Source organism: Gymnoscopelus braueri (assembly GCF_963280865.1).
Source record: "Gymnoscopelus braueri genome assembly, chromosome: 7".
In the NCBI taxonomy this organism is placed as follows: domain Eukaryota; kingdom Metazoa; phylum Chordata; class Actinopteri; order Myctophiformes; family Myctophidae; genus Gymnoscopelus; species Gymnoscopelus braueri.
The window spans coordinates 21,451,232-21,464,739 of NC_137608.1; the positions used below are offsets into that span (position 1 = coordinate 21,451,232).

At 42.9% G+C, this 13,508-nt stretch overlaps 1 protein-coding gene across 2 annotated transcripts in view; it reads right to left on the reverse strand.

Moving 5' to 3' along the window:
- Positions 1–338: 338 nt before the first annotated feature.
- Positions 339–13,508, reverse strand: part of cltcl1 (clathrin, heavy chain-like 1) — a 33,884-nt gene continuing 20,714 nt past the window's right edge. The window contains exons 21-32 of one of the 2 annotated variants that reach the window (XM_080433914.1): positions 13,077–13,269; positions 12,819–12,976; positions 12,521–12,685; positions 10,710–10,985; positions 10,257–10,406; positions 10,024–10,155; positions 9,791–9,901; positions 9,327–9,497; positions 8,434–8,655; positions 7,903–7,929; positions 4,775–4,850; positions 339–2,417 (exon numbers count right to left, since the gene is read on the reverse strand). In XM_080433914.1, the coding sequence (XP_080290040.1) occupies positions 2,293–2,417; positions 4,775–4,850; positions 7,903–7,929; positions 8,434–8,655; positions 9,327–9,497; positions 9,791–9,901; positions 10,024–10,155; positions 10,257–10,406; positions 10,710–10,985; positions 12,521–12,685; positions 12,819–12,976; positions 13,077–13,269 (1,806 nt within the window). In that variant the 3' untranslated portion in view covers positions 339–2,292. The remainder of the gene's footprint in view (positions 2,418–4,774; positions 4,851–7,902; positions 7,930–8,433; positions 8,656–9,326; positions 9,498–9,790; positions 9,902–10,023; positions 10,156–10,256; positions 10,407–10,709; positions 10,986–12,520; positions 12,686–12,818; positions 12,977–13,076; positions 13,270–13,508) is intronic. The other variant, XM_080433915.1, reaches the window with a different exon arrangement.

Genomic DNA, 13,508 nt, shown 5'->3' on the forward strand with positions numbered 1-13,508 from the left:
TTCAACTAATAGTAGAGTAGGTTACCAGAACGGCTTCCTGGCTCCTAGGCTATGGGATCCAGTGGCACGCCGTCATGCACAAACAAGACTGCTCCACATCCTGGAAATATGAAACATACAGTGTAGCAGACTGTGTGGGTGCTAGAGGTCCTTTATCACCTTACTTTCTCCCACAACTGCCTATGGAAATATTGGTTCAACCATTTTCTTTTGCGTGCACGACTGTTAGAAACCTGGTTCTCAAACACACACAAACACCTCATGCCACTGAGTATGCCTAATGTTGCAGACATTGAAGATTAATGCAGGTTAAACACATCACCAGACAGTAGACGGCATTGTTTGTAAACTTTATTTTCTCTGTTCTGTATGCATGACTTGTGCAGATAAAGGGAGTGCTTGTGTACAGCTAAAAGGTTCGGTTTCCCTCTCGAAAACCCCAAATCCCAAAGTTGATACAATGGTGGGACGCAGCTCGGTGTATAATACAGAACTAGTGGACAGTGTGCCCACAAAACGCTCTTGTGAAACATTCTCATTGGCTGCTTCAACTGAGTAAACACACTCACACGCCACATTATTTTCCCTGCTCTTTTTGTATTTTGTATTTTTCTTACAAAAATCATTGCTTTTTTATTTTGAAGACTACAACAATACACTATAGACAATACATATGGTATGGTAGTTCCATAATATTTGACTTCTTTGATTAGTTAGGTATTTCAACATATCTTAAATTATACACTTTCAGTACAATAATGATTATTTCTGAACCACTGGCACCAGGATGTAAGCAAGTGAGTTACCTTCTTACCCTACATTTCATCACCGCAAATGTGTTTGCTATTGGACTTTCGTCACTGTTCTGTTAGTGAGGTGATTTCAAAGTACATCACTTGAACTTGTTTTCTTTTCTTTTTTCTTGACACATTAATACTTGATATAGTCGCGATATAGTAACATGAAAATTGTGCTCCTGGTCGCAGCATTATAGTTTGGCAGCACATGCACAGACAACAGCATATAGCGGTTTTGTTGATGTTTTTTTCTTGTCATTTCACCTCATGTTTTATCCTCATGTCACAATAATCGCGAACCTCCAGGTTTTCCAGAATCCCATATTATGGAGGTCAATGGTTGGGTGACCACAGCGTCAGCGCCCACTCTGATGTGGCAAAAGGTTACGGCTGCAGGGGAGAGGCAGATCAGGCAGGATCTCTCGGTTTGGTGGCGGATATACCAACACACACACACACACACACACACACACACACACACTCGCACGTGCACACAGTACCGTAACCTTAAGGGTGATTTATACTTATCCAAGTATAAATCATGCTTCAGAAACTAGTGTTCTTAGTTTGTATACAGTGTTGCCTTTTTCAAACACTTGGTACCTGTTGTTAAAGGACAAAAGGAGAAATAAACTATTGCACAGTAACTGTCTTTAGAGTTTGAGCCGAGACAGTTGTGAAACAAAGATGTACCATATTCACACAATGGCCATTTTGCTCTTATTGTACGTCATACACCCGGGTATAAGAAAAATGGCTGTTGTGTGAATATGGTCATTGACCCAGTTATGCCACCTCCTCTATTAATATAAGGCCTTTAGCAGTGCTTCGGGATGGAGGGAGGAGGCACCCGTTCCATTCAACACCCCCAACCTCCCTCCCCCTTTGACTCCTCAATAACAAAGTCTCTTCTTCATCAGTGCTGTATCTATGCAACAAAAAATTTTACAATAAAAAACTAAACAATAAACGATAGATGAAAACAGCTGCTTTATGGTTAATAATTGTCTACATGGAACAGCGATAGGGTAGAGAAAGTGGTTTGATGGAACATAATGTTGTCCCAGGTATGCGCAGGACCTTCTCTAGGAGCTAAGAGCAGACTTCATGCTGTGTAATGAGGTGACGTGGTCAAGAGTTCATCAACGCGGAGGGATCCGATGGCCTTGATGCCACCCATCTCTATTGAGGAAAAACTGGGTAGAGGGAGAGAAGGGGGGTGACGTGGAAGCAGTTTCTATGAGTCTCGGGTGGGTGAACAAGTGGAGTGGCGGTCGTGTCAGAGAGGTTACTCCTTAGTCATGTGGCAGAGGGCGTGGCGGTATCCTTGGGAATGAATGCTGGGTGTGGTGGTGGTGGTGGTGGTGGGGGTATCAGGGGTCTCTGTTCTGTGGGTGGGCCACCATGAGATCCAGAGCAGCATGATTAGGTGTAGTTCAGGTCAGGAAAGTTAAACGGAGGGGGTGGGGAGGGGGGGGGGGGGGAAGTATCAGGTCTACTGCATGTTGAAGCCATAAGCAGGCTGAGCAGGGTAGGCTGGGGCAGCGTACCCATAACCTGGATACACCGGCTGAGGAGTCACTACTGGACTGGTGCCCCCAGTCAACATCAGCTGCTGACCTGTGTGCAGACAGAGACATACAGGTACGTAGGTATAGAGCAGTTCACATAATTAAACATTGTGTGTCACAATAAAAAGTGAATAAAACTATTCATTTGAGTTCCATCTGCCTGTTTGTGCCTGAGCGACAACACCAACAACAGCCCTGTCAACTTCCCATTCTTCCAGAGACAAAAGGCTCCGATGAGTATGATTTAATGACCACTGCCTCAAAATCCTCCAGGTGTCCGGGGGAAGGTGGAGGACAGTAATCTTCCACCTAGACATGACTTTACAATGCCTTGGTGAGGATCACCTGCCTGGTTGATGTTGTAGCTACAGCAATTTCAAACCACCAAAAATGGTGAGAAAATTGAGACGAACAGGAAGACAAATTGGCTGGAAGGGACTGTAAACATTCTATGATGTCATAGATCCGGGGTTTTCAACTGGTGGTCCGTGGACCACTGGTGGTCTGTGGAGGTATTGCATGTAGTCCCTGATCATGCATTCAGTTGTTAGGAAAGTGAAGATTGTTTTATCTATTTTTCATTATATCTATTTTTCATTATTTTCATATTTTTTATATTTTGGATGCATTAAGTAATGTAGGAGAGTGAAGATTGTTTTATTTATTTATTTTCAAAAATATATATATTTTGGAGAAACTTAGTAACTTGGTATTTGAGGGCCGAGGAATTAAAGACATTATCATCATTATCAGTGGTCCTTTGAGGAGGCTTATGCTTTAATTCCAAAAGTACAAGCATAACTACTACATAACTTCTAAAAGCCCTTTTAGTAGTCATCTTTGTGACAGTAGTATTTTCCTGCTGGCATACCTGAAGAATATGTTCGGGGCAATTTCAAGCCAGAAAATGACATGAGACTCTGTCCATGACCACAACTATAGCCAAGAAGAGACCGACACGGACCACCCGTAATCATGCCAGACCACTAGTTGCGAAACAGTGCACTAAATTACCTAGTGACCTAAGATGACGAGTCCATGTTGGCCTGGTTGAGTCATCATTATTAGGAAATGTGTCCATAATGATTGCATGTGTCTGCTTGCTCATATAAGTTACAAATCAGTATATCAGTTAACATGAGGTTAACACATTGAGTGCCAGGTTTTTTTTAAAACAGGGTACAGTCAGTGCCTGGATTTTTAACCTTTTTTTTTAACCTTTTTCAAGTAGTCACAAAATATTTTCAGTGATCACCGTCCTCACAGTGATCCCCTCATTACACACAGAGGTCTCGTACAATCGGGGGAATTTGTTTTAGAACATTCGGTAATCCGTTCCATAGTTGCAGCCAGTTGAAAATAGTCAAAAATAGTCAAAAATACATAGTAAAAAAAAAAAGTACACAGGAGCCGAGATACAGGCTTTTGAAGTCATAAGTTAACCAGGAAGTGGATTAAAGTCTAAATCTCCTGGTGCTGTTTTTTTTTTTTTTTTCAAAAACGGTTATAACCGTTTTTGGCACACCTCGTTTGGATTAAGAAAAACGGCCCGGACAGTTTTTGGCACTCAATGTGTTAATATGAAGGCTGGATAAAGTAACGGAACAGAATAAGGGTAACTGTAGGATAGGAATGTGGTTCTCAACCTTTTTTGAGCTCTGGACCACTAGCATAAAATTACTGTTAATTAAGGGCTTGGACACATTAATTAATTAATGACTGTTAAGGGCTTAATATAATTTGTTGAACGATACTAACCCATTTTACCATGGACCATTCGTTGAGAAACAGTGTTGTAAAGGGTTATGAGTATTTGAGTCTGTATAACTATAATCGTGTTATAAGCAGGTTATAATGCATTATAGACATGGGATGCATAGCAAGTGTTACCAAAAAACTAATCTTAGCCCATATCCTCACCCAACACATCAGTGGTCCCCTTGATTCTTAGTCAGGGTGGTGGTCCTTGGTTCATAATCAGTTGAAAACCCCCGTCATAGATTAACCACCTCATATACTTCATTGACCGGAGCCCCCAGGGTCTATACTAGGTCCCCTCTTTTTTTCCTTTGACACTTTGGCGAATATAGATGATCTACAAGCTCACGTGTTGGGTTGCGATGTGTTGTGAGCTTGTAGATCTATTTTCTCCAAATGTTAACCTATTATGAAATGTCCAGAAAAGTGACGCTAGGGTTCAAGTGGTTCCAATAATTAATTTCATTTTAACTTCAACAGAGTAACAGATAGGATCATTCAAATGCTAATTTGACTGCAATACCACCTACTTCGGGCCAATCAATGTCAGTTCACCCTGGATCATGACAAATTGGGGTGGATAGTGTTTTTGGAGACATTGTGCAGGCGTTTAACAATGTAATGAACAGTCACTGTGTCTGGACGTACCAAACACTATAGGCTGAGGCTCCGTCACCTCATCTTCAGTTTTCCTTTGGCTTTCGGTTTCCTCCAGTTTGTCTACCTGAAAGGGGTGGAGTGAGAAAAGAAGTTGGTCAGAAGCAGCACAATGTACATGTGCATGGAATTGGAATGTGTCCCGCAGAAACTTGTACCTCCAAAACGTTTTAGGAATTGTTGGAAATGGATGGATGATCCAAATTAATTGTTGCCGACAATTCAGAATGCATTTTCACAAATTTTCATGGGTATGTGGAGATGCAGAGAATATTGTGTTCCATCAAGTATGATACAAAATAGAAAACATTCACAATTGGAGGTACAAAGATTTAGCTGGACAAAGATGATATATACTTCTTAATGATGGACATTTATTCTGCTTTTACAATGAAAAAAATATAGCCAATACAATTTTAATCTAACATTCTCTTCAACTAAAAATATGTGGCTGTATAATTATGGTAAAAGACCACAATTTTACCTTTCCAGTACACACTTTAAACAGTACATACACACAAACATACTAGACATATCATATTAGCAACAGTTCACTTCTGTGATTCAATATACTACAGTACACATACACATGTTACTGAGGTAGAAGATGCCATGCACGTTTTGGTGAGGGTCTCTATTGTAGCTTTCAGTACAGGTGAGAGGCCATAATAACCACTTAAACCCTATATACTTCAATTACCGGAGTAGCTAGGGTTCATGAAACCTAGCGTCCTTATTCAGCAAAAATAGCAGATCTACGAACTCACAACGTGTCGTGACACGTTGTGAGCTTGTAGATCTGCTATTTTCCGCCAAAAAATTGGAGTGAAGGGGGAAAAAGAGGGGACCAAGTAGAGACCCCGGGGGGACCCTGGTCAATGAAGTATATAGGGTTTAAGTGGTTAAGAACAGTATATTCTCTACTCACAATCAAAAGCAAGGATCATAGGAGTGTAGGGGGGGGGGCTACATTAAAATAGCATGTCATTGTGTTCTCAGTGAAGGATAAGCTTAGTACATGCATGTAGGCTGATGCTACATATTCAGCCACTCACAATCACAATCCCATATCAATAACCCAACAGTCATAACTTACACATGCTTCCATTACATGGCTATGAGCAAGCCCCCTTAAAGTTCCATTGAGAGTAAAGATCGCTGGGTTAAAAGCAAGCTACAAATTCACCAACTCTTGTTGCTCTGAAATTTGCGTGATGCATTTGAAGGAACATAGCCGGAGTGAGGGTTTTTCAGGTAGCTGACTTAAGTGCAAAGGGATTTTCAGGCATGGTGCATCAATAGTGTGAATAGCAACACAGAGGACTAAATAAAAGTTAGCAAGGTTTCTGATGCAAGTCAAATTTGGTTACTTGAAAAATGGTTCAACTGAATTAACACATTTTTCTAGTGTAATGTTTCTGTCAAGAATCGATTTCAACATAAAAAATATATATCAAACCGGTTTGTGTAAACGCCTGACAAATAAATAGATGCTATTTTGGCAGGTTTTCTGTACATTAATGCAGGAGGCAAATGGCAAGGATTCCTAAAATAAGTATCAGGTGTAGTTTAATGCAAATTTTCTATCCTATTCTAAATAGTATGTAAAACATGTCATTGGGAAACGTTGCCTATTAAGCTGCCAGCCGACGGGGGGTCTTGGTTTTAAAACAGCTCCTACATGTTAGTGGTGCTGTCTCTTGCTTAGTGTTAAACTAGAAGTAGTAAAACAGGTTGTCAGTAGGATATTCTTCAAGGGCTGCAGTGACAAGTTTGGACCCTAGCAGTTTCACCAAAGATTTACAATATGGAACAAGGCGGCTGGCCTGTGGAAAAAATAAATTCAATGGATATACGCAACTGAAATACATTGATAGAAGATCAACGGGGGGAGAGAAAATGCAAGGACCCTGCAGCCCTTGAAGGAAGTAGTAGGGGGCCTATATGGATTTATTGGACAGCCATTTTACACTGCCTATCGTGTTAACCTGGAATGAGCAACCTGGGGATGCATCCAAGAAGTCCACAGTGGCTCCCTCTCCTTGCACACTTCACCCCACTGCTCTGAGAACACTAGACAGGTAGAAACGGTCTACCACTGGGTTTCTTCAAAATCCCATCTATCTGGAGATCCTGGATCAGAGCAGATCTTGGAGAAGGGGTCAAGGAGAGGACCAAAACAATGCCAATCAAACACTAAGATGCAGCCCCAAGACTGAGGGGTTAGAGGAGAAAAGGGTGTTCTGTTAGGTTGGTACGGGCTACTCCTGGTCCAGAGGATATGCACAGCACACAGGCTTTAGTTCTGGTCATGTACAGTGTTCATATTGGGGTTGGGAGTGGGGTGGGGGGGGGTCTCACAGGGACTCAGGCCTTCACATTTGCTCATGTATTTCAGACTGCAGCCCTCAGTGGACACATTTTAAATGTAATACTTGGAGGACCCTGCAAAAGCCCACGGCTTGACTGCATTTCACTTCATGTGATAAATAAATGCTGAAATTGGTAAGCTTAGCTGCAACAGAGGCTAGGAGCCTACAATGTACATATACATTATGCCAGTAATAACTATAACTTTGCTGCCTAGCACACACTAGTGAGCTATTTCAAGTGCATCAGTAACTCTCACATCTGCAGCATGCATCTTCTTGTTGCAAAAAAAAATCCATTAACAGGTGGCTTATGTATTCCATCACAGAATTAATTGTCTGCTTAAATTTTAATGAATCTATTCTTCACTTTTTCTTTTTAGCCAAGCATGGTTGCCTCATCTGTCAAAAGGCTTTTAATTCCAAGTAGTTACATCATAATTTCAAATAGTAAATGTAGTGAACCCAACCCCAAGAAGAATTATGTGACGCACACCCCCACCTCAGGATAATTGGAACACTGCTTTACTCAAACACACGCATGACTTCATCCCAAAATCTGCTGTGTTGGTCCAGAACAAAGGCTTGTACATGCTACAGCTCTCCGGGACTGGAACTAGCCCCTCAGCTAACGTTAGGGCATATTCAAGTCTACAGTCCATGCTAGGTTCCTACATCAGAAACCTAAGGGATAAGTTACAACAGAACCAGACGGAACACAAAAGAGAAATAAAAAATAGGGCCAGAGACCGTCACCTTCTCTGCAAACGCATCAACCTGGAAAAGAACCCACAGAGATGCCCTTGTCATCTCACATGTCTACAGGTGAAACAGCACAGGAAGTCATGAAGGCCTCATTTTGGGAGGAGGCATGGGGTAATGCTTCTGAACATCACTAAGGAGAGCTTTCTCTTCAGGCTAAGCTAGACCTCATCATACGGCACACAACATGTTTAATTATTAAAATGTACCGTTTTTCAATACATACAGAGAGAGAGAGAGTGAGAAAACTGTCCTCTCACCTGTAGAATATCTACAGCAAACCAATCATCTGAGAAGAACAGACGAATATAGTCACAAAGAAAAAGCAATCAAAGTTTATTCTAATTAGTGCCTTTCCTCTTCAAGTACAATAAGCTTAAAAGGAATCTGAAGATTACAATTTTGCTTTAAGCAATCAAATAAATAAAAAACTATCAGTGAGACTAAACCGGCTATGAATTTGCTCTGAATGAACTAAGACAAAACAGAAGTGTCTTGTTTTGGCACTGAAGCGCTAACCTTGGTGAGGTACTCTCTCATAACCTGGATGAAGTATGGCATGGCGAAGTCCATGATGTTGTGCCTCCAGGCCAGCTCCAGCACCACATCCGGATGGAGCAGGTCATAGGAGGCAAACAGGCAGGCAGCAAAGCACTCCTTCCTGTCCTCCTCCAGGAACCACTGCAGCAGAGTCTCTGCCAGCTCTGCATCCTTGGATTCTGCAGCATACAGCATGGCATCCTGGGAGACAGATACAAATATACAATCAACTGAATCGGCACGTACAGTATTGCACACCGGTCCACCCTGGAAGGGGTTCCCCTCTTTTCTGATTCTTCTCGGGGTGTCTTCCTTTTCTATTCCTGTCAAGAGAATCTCTGTTTGCTGCATTAGCGACTCCTACATGTTGGTCGGGGAGAGTGAAACTGAGAAGGCCAGCGTGTTCCTCCCATTGCGTTATGCCCTCCCGGTGAAACTCCTCACTGCCAGGTGCAAAGAAACGGCTCACAACTTTATGTGTATCAGGAGATACTTTGTCTACACGTCCCCAAGACCAAACAGTAGGGGTCAGCAGCGACAGCGATGAGGGAATTGGCATAGCGACTAAATTAGGAGAAAGGGAAAAAGAGGGCGGGTCTGTAAAGCCCTTTGAGACTGTATTTGCATAGTGCTTAAACACTGTTACAGTGTTTAAGCACTATACAAATACATTTGAGTTTTAAGTTGCTTGATTGGTTATAGATATTGTTTAAAAGTAGTGCATCTAACTGGCAAGATGAGCAACTGGTGAAGGGCATTACTATGAGCTGGTCGATGTTTTGATGAAGATGAACAGTGCCATCTACAGGAGGTAAATGACCAAGCAGAAGTGATATTGTCTGTGTTATTGTCGGTCAAGGCCGGATTTGTACCTTGTAGAGTTTATCCTTCTTGCAGAGCTCCACGCTCTGTCTCCAGCGGTTGTTGCCCTTGTATAAGTAGGCGGCGATGCGTCGGAACTCAATCAACTCGTGCTTCTCTAACCTCTGCGCTAGGCTGATGGTGTCAAAGCTGTCATATGCGTCAATGGACGCTCTCAGTCCCTGTGAATGATGCAAACATACAAGCACATGCACACATGAAGACAGGGAGATTGTGTGTCTCATCCCAAACATGACCAGGGAACCTAAGTTCCATTAGATGTGTCTAGCTCCCTCTAGTGGCCACAGGTAATCAGTGCTGTGCTAGACATAGGACCTCTGGAACACACATCACCCGATATTATAACAAGTAAATAAATCTGAGCAACTCAGCTTCAATATGTACCAGTGTAAATTGTGATATATATATATATATATATATATATGAGGAGTGAAAGTCTAACTAACATACACACCTGGTAATCCTCCTCCTCTGTCAGCAGGTTGTTGAGGGCTTCGTTCACTCCCTTATTGTTGTGACTCTGGACAGACCTCAGATAAGGCTTCACCAACTTCAGCTGGTTGACCTGGGCAAACAAAGCATAGCCTGTATGTCACCTCGCTTTGTCTTGCATACCGACTGCACAAAAATAAAAGACACTTAAGAACAGCGTTTCGAAAAAGTGGGGATTTCCTACAGATCGATTACCTTGCTGAAAAAGTTGACAGCTCTGCTATGGTCTAACCGCGGCGACAGTATGATCAGCAGGTCGTTCAGCAGCAGGGGTTGGTAGTCCAAGTAGAAAAAAAGGGCTTTGTAGTACAATTCTACATTGGCAACCTAACAGAGAGAGAATGGTGAGTGTAGCAAGGTTTGGAGTATAAATAAGGAAAAAAATGGAGTTGGTGTATATCCTATGATATCATGCACATATACATTACCTTGGTGATAATGTCTTTGAACTGTCCCTCCTTCCATGCATCTGCGGGATGTGACATCATGGTGATGATGGCATTGTCGAACTCCTCGTATTTGTCATAGAGGAAAACCAGCTCCGCCCACAAGTGAGACTGCTCTGCTGCACGGAGCACCTGATTGGTGAACCAGAGCGACACCATAGCAAAGTATCAGTGCATTCGTCTTCACATGCAGAGGACACATACAGGCTTAGATCATATGCATTATTCACACGTACACAGGCAACAACACAACCGAGTTAGAAAGGCTCTTGGCCGAAACACACACACACACACACACACACACACACACACACTTTTTAAGTGTACAGTTCCTCATGGGATTTGTGATACTTGGTAGTGTAACAGAAGTTTTGAGATGCAAACACACATGGTAACAACACAACATATGCATGCAAACACACACACACGCAGTACCTTAGGGATGTTGACTCTAGACCAGAAGAGTTCCAGGTGCTCCCTCATCTTCTGGGGTTTGAACTTGGAATAGAGGATGGCCAGCTCAGTGAACATGCCCATGTGAGCCCTCTCCAAGCCCAGAGCCGCCTCCAGCAGGGCGATGAGCTCCTCATAGTAGCCCCGGTCCTGGTAGTAGCTGATCAGGTCCTCCAGTTCGTCGGCATGGATCACTATGTGGAGCCCACAGATTTGAGCCAGGCGAAACTCCTCACCGTCCACACACGCAAAGCACACCTTACAGACACAGGCAGGGAGGAAGTCAGTAAGTAGTTACTTAGCACCTTGTACAAGTCTCCAAGTCATAAAGTCTAAAAAAGGGGCGGATAAATAATAGCATAGTGAACAGGTTACAAACTCCCATGAGCCATCAAAATTCCGTTATAGAAGTTCTGACGAATCAAACTGTCCAATACTGTAGGCGGCTATACGACTGGCAACAAGAAAAGGTTTAGGTAAATCAGCAGCGACAGAGTCAAGCGACAGCCAATCAGAGGACAGATGTGTTCGGCCATTAGAACCACCAGAGATGAACAATAGTCAAATTCCAATTCCCAAAATCTCTGCTCAGTCGCTCACACACACACTCGGTCCTCCAGCTTAACCGGGAAAAAGTTGTCCCACTTGGTAATTAGCTTTTTGGAGGAGCCGAGTGGAGGAGCCGTGTGGGCTCTCCAAGCCGCTTGGAGCGCCAATCAGCGAGTATACATCAAGAGTAGGTTTCAGCCTGTTCTCGTCCTCTTGCCGGAATTGTCGTCTGCCTATTTGTTCTAATATTGGATGGACCGTCTATGATGATATGGGAGGGAATCCCATGACTTGGAACTGTTTGAGAGTGAAAGTGTCCCATTTGATTAAACTGATGAGATATTGAAGTGCATTTATATATACAGTATATATCATTCTGAATAACAGTGATCTAAGCTATGTAAGCAACAAATTCAAAAATGGGTTGATTTTTATTTATACAATCATGCTGTTTGTTGTGCGAGAATGCATGTCAAACAGCTCATATGGGCCTATGAGAAGTACAGCATCTAATAGGCTACATCATGAAATGCAGCGGTAGTGAGTGAGTGAGCAGGCAGGAGTGAGGAATTGGAAAGTGTCTGTCAGTCCAGCTGGCTTGATTCCTCCAGACTCGCATATACTCTCCTCCTCATTTGGAGGCGGGACTAATGCGCAAGTGGAGTGCGCGAGTGTGGCAGTTGGGATATTGGAATTTGGATATTGAGTGTATGCACTTCTCCTACCCGCCTGTGAGCTCTCCTGTTGGGCACAGCTGCTAGTAGCATGAGCCAACCTGTAGCTCACACTTGACCACATCTCGCCTATTAATGGCGAAATATAAATAGGCCTGCCTTTAAGAAAATACAAACATACTCCATGATGAAAATAGCAAAGGTGATGTAAATAACTACTTGCAAAAGGCTTTTATTGTTGTTCAAAATATCCCATTTCAGCTGAAACTAGTTCTTAATGCAGACAAGACCAGCTCTAAGAATAGGCCACAAAATATCCCTTCGGTGGTCACTCGTGAGGGAAGTGAAATAGAGGTTGTTAACAAATAAATATCTGGGTATTTTGATTGATTGCCCCCTCACTTTTAAGCCACATGTGCTGTACCTGGTGAAAAAGGCTAAAACTGTGTTTTTATTTCCAAAATAAGTTGTTGTTGCCACCACTCTTATTATTTACAGACTATACTATATATATTTATAAAATAATACAAGATTAACAGGTCATATTTGGTTCTTGTGTGTGACAGATACCTCCTTCCATGTCCGCGTGCTGTTAGCTTTCCTAGCACTGTCAACCGCTGCTTGGTACTCTCCCAGGTGGACCAGCGTGGACGCCAGGCGGGCAAAGTTGGACACGTTGTTATACAGGAGCTTGGCTGCATCATACATTCCCTCCTCATAACACCTATCGCCCACCTGGAGAAAGAGAGAGAGAGAGAGAGATTAATTAAGAGATAGTATGTACGTGCTTGTTGGTTGAGTGTTCAGCATTCAGGTGAAGTGAAATGTGCCCATTTTCAAAGCGCATAATCCACAAGAGAAACTCTACCTGCTGTATGTGAGCATTGTTGGGCCCGCTGATAAACTCCTCCAGCTCAGCCAAGCGGTTTGTTTTCGCCAAGGCAAAGATCAGCTCAGTCTCCACGTACGACTCCCTGGCTTTCTTCCGAGCCATCTGTAGGAACTTCACCAAATCTTCCCAGTTGTCTGCAGGAATAAGAAGAGAAAGGTGAAAAAACTGAAGTGTGCACAAACATACAAACACAGTACAAAAACACCGTACAAACACTGCAGTGCGCGGCCTTACTGTTCTTGCTGGCAGCATTGACCACCTCCATGTATGCGGAGGGGTCGTCGGCCTTGATGTACGAGTCGATGGCCTCCTTGACGAGGTCCCGTTGCAGCTGAGCCCTAGCCAGCTGGCTCCACACAGCGGGCTCATTGCAGCGCTCGGCAAACTCATAGGCTCGGTCCAAGTTGCTTATGTGCTCTATCAGAACCTAGTGGGTAGGGAATCCAGAATATAAATCTCTAATAAGCACTATGGTTGCCACAGTTACCGGTGTTCGGGCATACACGTTTACATTACTTGCCCCACCACCCCACCATCATTTTTTTCAAATGGAAATTAAACCCATCAGAAGATGCAGCACTCATGTTCAAATACAATTCTCTAATATTGTCAAATGCTAGGCATGTTATAATGAATGTTATCAATACATAGTAGGATGATTGAAAG